We start from the raw sequence: 7,988 nt of genomic DNA, 5'->3' as shown, positions 1-7,988 counted from the left end.
ATCTGTTTTTGCTTAGAAGTTGGGATATTTTAGTTCTGGGTCATTCAAATCAACTGGAATATCCCCAGAAATCAAAGAGGGAAAGTTGGAGGTTTTTCACTAACCCTCAATCATAAATCATAAATAAGTGAGATTGATTGGCTCAGTCAGTCTGATCTGACTTAAAATTATTGGTACCATGTTTAAGACTGGCAACTACAACACGGTTAATTTGGATCCAATGTAATACTCTGTGTGACTTTTTGATGTACTGTTTCACTTATACTCAGAAGTTGTAGTTTCTTTACTTTCATAGTCAGAAAAAAGTCTCAGTACTACATTTGATTCACAGAAAAGTGCCTTAAATGTGTTTAAATACATAAAATGTAGATAAATTGTTAGTTATTGGCTTGAATTTCTAATTAAAGTTCGCATAAATAGCAAATCCCATGTTATGTTGGGGGTGACGTAATTCTCAAATCAGCGTTCCAACTTCCGGTGTAACGGGCAACTCAGTACAAAGTCTGCAGAGGCTTTTATTGTGAAATCTGCCTCTATGCGGAAGCAGACTGTTAGCTTCAGGAAACCAGTTGGAGGAAAAAGATTTTCCTTCTCCAGGAAAAAACTCCTCCACACTGAGCCCAACAAAGGCCGAAGGAGCTAAAATCCCGTAGCTAATGGACCGCTGGAAAACTGCACAAATCCTTAGTCGATAGGACGCGAAGCTGCCAAATTGTCGGGCCGGGTCCGGAACCAGAACCAGGCCCCAGACTGGACCCCGGACGTAAGCAGCGCTGCGACACCGGAGGGTCGATGTGTGGGTGAGGGAAGTGGCATGCTGTGGTTAGGGGAGGCTAAACGCGGATCACCGTGACTTGCTGTCTGTATATAGGCGGCGAGTTCTCCAGCGAGTCCAGGCCGACTTGTGTGTTGCATCCGATCGGCTGTGAAGGCTCGAAGCTCCGGGATGGCTCAGCTGGAAGTCAGCCAGACAGGAGCTAGCTTCACCGTGAGCTAACATCGGAGTTAACCGACATCAACTTTCAGTCGCTAACAGGCCAGACAGAAAGAAAGACGGGAAAACAAATATGAGTGTCGGAGCGGGGCTTATGTGAGTGAGCAGGGCTGGTTTTATTTCGCTTTTATTTGTTAGCAGTTTCCTCGGGCCTGAGCAGCGTTTATGGAGGGAGTATAGCTGCGTCGTTAGCCAGCCTCCACCGCCCCAATGAAAGAATACAAAGTTGTCGTGCTGGGCAGCGGCGGCGTCGGTAAGTCCGCGCTCACCGTGCAGTTTGTCACCGGCACCTTCATCGAGAAGTACGACCCGACCATCGAGGACTTCTACCGGAAGGAGATCGAGGTGGACTCGTCGCCCTCCGTGCTGGAGATCCTGGACACGGCGGGGACGGAGCAGTTCGCCTCCATGAGAGACCTGTACATAAAAAACGGCCAAGGTTTCATCCTGGTCTACAGCCTGGTCAACCAGCAGTCCTTCCAGGTAAACAGGACAGTCATGTGTGCTGATAATTAGTCCATACAGACTCAGGAACTGTGAATTATTTGAATATATACATGTTAAAATTGACCACATCTACAGAAAAACGTGGGATAATTCCCAACATCTACTAACAAAACAACATCCTATCATTGCAGTTAAGGATGCAACGATCAGCCTTTTTCTGGCCAATACCGATTTTTCAGGATATTCTCATTATTATTTAAAAATACAGTTTTAATCCCAGAGGGAAATTAAACGATGTAACAAGTTGAGGACGCTGAGAGCTGTGGGCAGGAAGGATCTCCTGTAGCAGTCTGTATCACAGCGATTCTCTTTGAGAGATTTCCTCTCTCTGTTAGCGATTAAATCATCTCTAAAAGACAGCTTAAACAGAAACACTAATTCTATCCACTCTGTACTTATTATCAAATATGGTCAGTTTTTAAGTTGCAGCAAGGAGATGAAACATAATTTGGATCAACTCCTGAAAAATTAAAATGCATAGTCACAAATTTTGTACATTTCTTTCATAACAACTTTATTTAAATAGTCAAAGTGTTTTGGAGCTTAAAATGAATGGGTTTACTTCAGTATTAGCTTGCAAAAGAAGTGGGATATGTGGAAAATTTGGTAGATAAATGAAATAATTAATATTGCTAACTGTGCTGATACGTTTTGTGCTCTTGCCTGTTTTTACTCAGCAGTAGTGCTCTCTTGCTGTTCATTTAACATTTTAACTTCTTTATCAAACCAATTTTATATTCATTATTCTATAAACCATTCACAACCTACCACATTAAAGATGGTAAATGTTGTATAAATTCAACAGAATAAAATTGCAGTTTAATGACGGAACATAATAATGTTTAATAATCATTTCCCTCTCATTTCTTATCCAGTCTATGTCTTTATCTCGCCTTCGTCTCTATTTTCCAGCTGTAGCTAGTGATTATTTAAGTTATCAAGACTTCTATTGATTATTCCGATGATTGAGTAATCAAATTTTTGAAATTGACACATTCTGCAGATTTTTCATTAAACCACTGAAGCTTACAGTTCTAAAATACATTAAAAAATGCAAATAAATAATTCAGGTCTTTTGTTGAAGAAGAAAATAAATATTTTGTGTCTGAAAATGCAATAACACATCATTCCTTTATTGAACACTTGATTATTTGTAGCAAAAAATTAATCTACTGCTATAAAATATATTTCCAACATGAACATGCAAAAGGATTGATGTTAAGTCGAGCAGAAAGGGCTGAGCTTTTCACATGTTAGTATTGTCTTAGCTGCAGATGCATCCTTTGCTAAAAATGATCAAGCATTCACTACAGGAATGCTATGTTGCATTTTATCCAAGAATATATTTATTTTTCTCATTTGAAAACAGCATTACATTATCTATTCATTTATTTGCACATTTTAATGTATTTCTAATATTGCATAAAAAAAGCTTAAGTGAAAAATCAGCAGAATGTGCCACATTTTTATCTGATTAATTATCAGAATAATCAATTGATTAATTGATCAATTAAATAATTGTTAGATGCAGCCTTTATTAAATGTTTTTTAAATATAATAATTAGTGAGATGAAAATATTTAACATGAAAACATATTAATCCAACATTTAACAATAAAAGAGTGGAGCTGATGAGGATATTGCATTAAAACATAACCTGATGGAAATCAGACCCCTTTCAAACCTTTAAACTTCTCCTTCATGTGTTTTCCAGGACATCAGGCCGATGCGAGACCAAATAGTGCGAGTCAAGCGCTTCGAGAAAGTGCCGCTGATCCTGGTCGGCAACAAAGTGGACCTGGAGTCGGAGCGCGAGGTCGCCGGCTCGGACGGCCGGGCCCTGGCTCAGGAGTGGGGCTGCCCTTTCATCGAGACGTCCGCCAAGAGCAAGACGATGGTGGACGAGCTGTTCGCCGAGATCGTCCGACAGATGAACTACTCCACGCTGCCGGAGAAGCAGGAGCAGTGCTGCACGGCCTGCGTGGTGCAGTGAGGAAGAGGTAGGCAGGGCGTCCATAAAAAAGTATTTAATTGGCTTTAAATACATTAATCATAGCTCTTACATTTTGCCGTGGCTTTAGATATTTCCAAAAATCACATCACAATATATTTTTTGCAATACCTAACGATAATGAAGACGATATTCCACATTTTCTGCTTTTTTTGTTATTGGATTTGACTAACTTTCCTTCATAAACAGTTGTCAGAATAAATAATATATTCATATGTAAGTATATACAAAATCAGACATTTCAATACGTTTAATGCATCAAAGGAAATAACAATAAATAAATATAAATCCAAGCTAATTTTGGACAATAAATCAGCAACAAAGTGTAAATAAAATACTCTAACTTTTCCTTGTCGGATTGTCACTGATTTATTTATATTTTTACAAAAATGTGATGAAATGTTCCCGCAGCGCTTGTGCAGAAAAACTAGAGGAAAAAGTAACACGCGAACGAACGAGTGTGAGAGAGAGACAGGGGAGTGGGTGGTGCTACAGTCCGTTGGCTGAGCTTGTTTTGATAAGATCGCTGAAAGTATGTTGAAATGAGGACACGGCTATTTGAGCAGCTCAGATCAGAGAGGAAAAGAGCCGAGAGCAATGAAAGGAGACGGCAGCAAGAGGAAGGCGTCACATCCTGATGGTCCAAAACAGGAAGTTCATTGTGGCGTCTATTTCCAGCTGCAAACTTGTTGCATTTCCTAATTTATTTTACTCTCCTCCTCTGCTTTTTTTGTTCTTTTTTCTAATTAGAGCCCGTTACTTTGGACCCCTGCAGGCATTTCGGAGCGCCTGAGGATAACCTGACGTTGACTAAAACTTACCGCTTCAGGTAAAACGCTCTGTCGCAGAGACAGAAGAGACCTATTTTTGATAAGTGTTGGAAGATGCTTCTGCTGCAACCTCAACGGCCTTCGTGACGAGCCTGAACGCAGTCATACGGACTGACTCCGTGGAGCAGCCCTCTGTGAATTTCTGTCTTATTATTTTTAATATTTTCTTTTGTCCTTTATAGATGGAGGTTTTCCTGACATACTAAGCAGAAGTGTTTTGTGAGGTTGCAGCATCTTTTTAAAGCTGCTTTAATCACTATTATATTCTTTAATATTACTTGTGTCATGTCTGAAATTTGGAATTTGATAAAGTATTTCATTATAATGGAACATTTAGATTTTTAAGCATGCATACTTAAACCGGTGTGCTGCTCAGGTGTGCTGATCATCTTATCTCAGAGGTTGTTTTTTGTTCTTTTTCACAAAACCTCAGCTATGTTTTTCTCTTTGGTGTTTTAGACCCTCGTGAAAACGGAGAAACTGGTAATATTTACGTTACGGACAGTTGAGTATCGTCTGCTCCAAAGTGAAAATGTCTAAATGAGCCATTATTTTTCTGCTTCTGGCCTGAACTCAAGGCTAGCCCGGACGCCTGTCTTCCACTTCCACTTTTTCTTCATTTAGGTTTTTGGAACGACCAAAGTCGTCCAACACTCCGAGACGAGAAACACTCGTTGCTTCACGTTCGGGACGCACTCATTTCTCGTTACAAATAACTCCTGCTACAAAGTCGTCCGGTGAAAGTTCTGGTGCAGTTCATCCGATTCTAGCTTTTTGTATTTTTCTTTTTATTACAGTAACATATTTATTAAAACATGACGTGGGTAGCCAGTTTTAAGCCTAATTTTATACTAGCTTCAGTTTTTTTCTGCGTTATCGGGATCTTTTTTTGTTGTTGTTTCTAAGCAGAGAATTTAACAGAGCCTTAAATTTCTCCTCATCCCCCCTGCACCCTTTTGTCATTTGTCTTTTTATTTTCTCTAAGATAAACAACTGTAATTATTTGAAAATAAACATGCTGGAACTTCTGTTTTTTGTGATGACACACAGATAAAGTATTATCTTTAAATGAGTCACGAGCACCGGCTGATTATTTTGGATGTCAGAGTGGAGTAAGTTGATTTTAAGTCAAAGATGAGCCTTTCCACTGTCTACAGTTGACTCAATATATTAGAATATTACTAAAAAGTGAATTAGTTTTTGTAAGTAAAAGAAAATAAATATGTGTTTTGTTCAATTTACTTACAGTGTCACAGTTAAAAGTTTAATTTTGGCTAGAAAACGTCATGAGATGAGCAAAGATTTTGTCAGAATTTTAGACCCAGGATTGAGACTTTTTTTCTCAGAATTTAGAATTTAATATGAAGATCTTTTTTTCTCAGAATTGTGGGATTAAAGTAAAAATTATCTGAATTCCAGCTTTAATATGAGAATTTTATTTTTTTGTAACAATTCTGACTTTATTCTTAGAATTTTGATTTTAATCCCAGACTTTTTTTTTTTTTTTTTGCAGAATTCTGGGATTAAAGTCAAAATTCACAGACTTCTGAGTTTTAAACCAGATTATTTATTTATTTAATTTTTTTAAGAATTCTGACTTTTTTTTTTCTCATAATTTTTACTTTAGAAAAATCTGTGGCCAGAGCTGAAAAGCTGTTTGGGCAAACTGGACCCAGTTGCACCAGTTCTGCCAGGAAAAATGAGCCAAACTTCCAGCAATATATTGTAAAATCTTTTGTAAAGATACTCAAAATGTTTGAAAGTAATGCAGCTTGAAAAATGCAAGTTCTGCCAAATATTAAGAAAGAAAAAGAGGTTCTTTAATTCGTTGTTCTGGCTTATAAAATGAAAATATTTGAATTAATTTACACCATATCTGTAAACTGTAACTATTTACTTCAGTAAACTTTTAGGGAAAAAAAATTAATGTTTAGGTGTTTATTTTATTATAAAGTATTGCTACTCTGTTGAGTAACATTTCTTGATACTCTACCCACTGTGAGTAAATTCACTGAATGAAGACAAAAGATGCATGAGCCACAAACACCTACAGTTTAAGCTCAGACTTTTTCTGCACAATCTGTTTTTATTTGTTATTTTCTATCTGCTGTGCCATTTGGCTCTGGAAATATTTCACCCTATTCTAAGATACAGTATATTTGCATTACCAACTGTTTTAGTTTCATTGTTGGTTTTTTAGGATTTGGAAAAGCAACACCTGAATCTCTTATTTTGTAGTCCTGTAATTAGTTTTTTTTTTCTACTTTAGTTTTTAAAATACCAGAATTTGGACTTAACTTTACATTTTTGTCTGTCTGATATCATTCTTATAAATATTATGATCCGTTACTCAGTACTTCAGTAGACGTTTAACTAGATACTTTTTTTGCTATTACATAATTTCTTGGATGGCTATTTTTTTACTTTTACAATTATGTGCACCAAAATATTCAGCATGAATTTATGAAACTGCCGCATTTTTTAGCTTTAACGGGTTCTTTGTTTCTTTCTACAAGACCTCTTTATGCAGCGATGGAGATGCGGATTGAAAAACATGCAGATTCGGTCTGTTCAAGACAACGGAAGCCTGTTCAGATCAGAACTTGCAGCATTCCCATCAAATAGTGGGAGGAACACCAAGGCTGCTCTTTCTTCTATCGACATGAGCTCGTTCAGCTATGGGTGAAATGTGAATAGTTTTACAGTGATTTTAAACATTGATCTCCAAACTCCACGACGGAAACAAGTTTCCCTTTTGTTCCGAGTCCTGCTGCGTTAATCTGGGTCCGCACAGCGAGAATCACCGCCGACTCTCCGGACTGGCATCCGCCCGCGGTGTCGAGCTGAGGTCGGTGAGCTGCAATGAAACAACACAGAGATTTAAAAAAAAAAAAAAACAAATGTAACGTTTATCCAGATTTATGGATGTTATCCAGGGTTTTTCCAAAAGCAGAAATGTGCAGTTTATTCATCCCTGACCGTAAGCCAACTATGTAAGAAGTTGGATAATGAGACCAAAGTACCCAAAAACTTTAAACAAATAAGATTAGCACTACTTCAACATATTTTTACTCGAGTAAGAAAAGTAGCCATCCAAGAAATAACTCGAGGTATAACTGGTGCTCACCTGTAGTTTGTTTTATATTGACAGCCATTTTGGCAGGCAGTTGCTATGCAGTTGCTATGACAACTCAACATACCACAAGCTTAAAACTAGCTCTCGCCTCATATCTAACTTATAAACAATATGAGCACATTACAACGATTACTCGATTACAGTTTTTGAGTAGTCTGTACTGCCGAAAAAGCTAAATTAGCAAATGTAGCTTTTATCTGCAAGCTAATACGGACATGTAGCCTACGTGTATGTCACTCCATGTACTTATTTTTGCTTTGTTCTGGTATTTTATAGACCTATAAGAAAATAATCTGCATAACAAAATCGAGCAAAAGATACGGAAGGGGGGGCCACTGGAAAAAAACAGTTCTGACTGTAATCTCAGAATTCTGACTTTTATCTCAGAATTCTGAGATTACAGTCAGAATTTAATTTTATTTTTTCCCAGTGGCCCTAATCCTCTTCTGTAAAAAGATACATATATTTTCAAATCAATTTCTTTCCATTTAAAAGTTATGAAACTTGGCTG

General features: G+C 37.5%; 1 protein-coding gene and 1 long non-coding RNA gene across 2 annotated transcripts; one reads left to right on the top strand and one right to left on the bottom strand.

Moving 5' to 3' along the window:
• The first annotated feature begins 513 nt into the window (after positions 1-513).
• Positions 514-5,413, top strand: rap2c (RAP2C, member of RAS oncogene family). The gene is made up of 3 exons (XM_008420821.3): positions 514-1,477; positions 3,215-3,500; positions 4,262-5,413. The coding sequence occupies exons 1-2, from the start codon at positions 1,205-1,207 to the stop codon at positions 3,491-3,493; spliced, it is 552 nt and encodes a 183-aa protein (XP_008419043.1). The 5' UTR covers positions 514-1,204; the 3' UTR covers positions 3,494-3,500; positions 4,262-5,413.
• A 1,401-nt stretch (positions 5,414-6,814) lies between these two features.
• LOC145553134 (uncharacterized) lies at positions 6,815-7,691 on the bottom strand. Its single transcript, XR_014089367.1, has 2 exons — positions 7,469-7,691; positions 6,815-7,198 (listed from the first exon to the last, which is right to left on the bottom strand). It is a non-coding gene; the product is annotated as an uncharacterized LOC145553134 (long non-coding RNA).
• Positions 7,692-7,988: the final 297 nt, after the last annotated feature.

This window comes from Poecilia reticulata, chromosome 10, assembly GCF_904066995.2.
Source record: "Poecilia reticulata chromosome 10, P_reticulata-male-v2, whole genome shotgun sequence".
In the NCBI taxonomy this organism is placed as follows: Eukaryota; Metazoa; Chordata; class Actinopteri; order Cyprinodontiformes; family Poeciliidae; genus Poecilia; species Poecilia reticulata.
This window is presented reverse-complemented; position numbering and strand designations above follow the sequence as displayed.

What these genes read in the sequence shown, in the direction of transcription:
- rap2c (XM_008420821.3), top strand. Translation starts at nt 1,205, where the DNA reads ATGAAAGAATACAAAGTTGTCGTGCTGGGCAGCGGCGGCGTCGGTAAG. An exon ending in TCAACCAGCAGTCCTTCCAG is followed by an intron (nt 1,478 to 3,214) that starts GTAAACAGGACA and finishes TGTGTTTTCCAG; the next exon opens with GACATCAGGCCGATGCGAGA.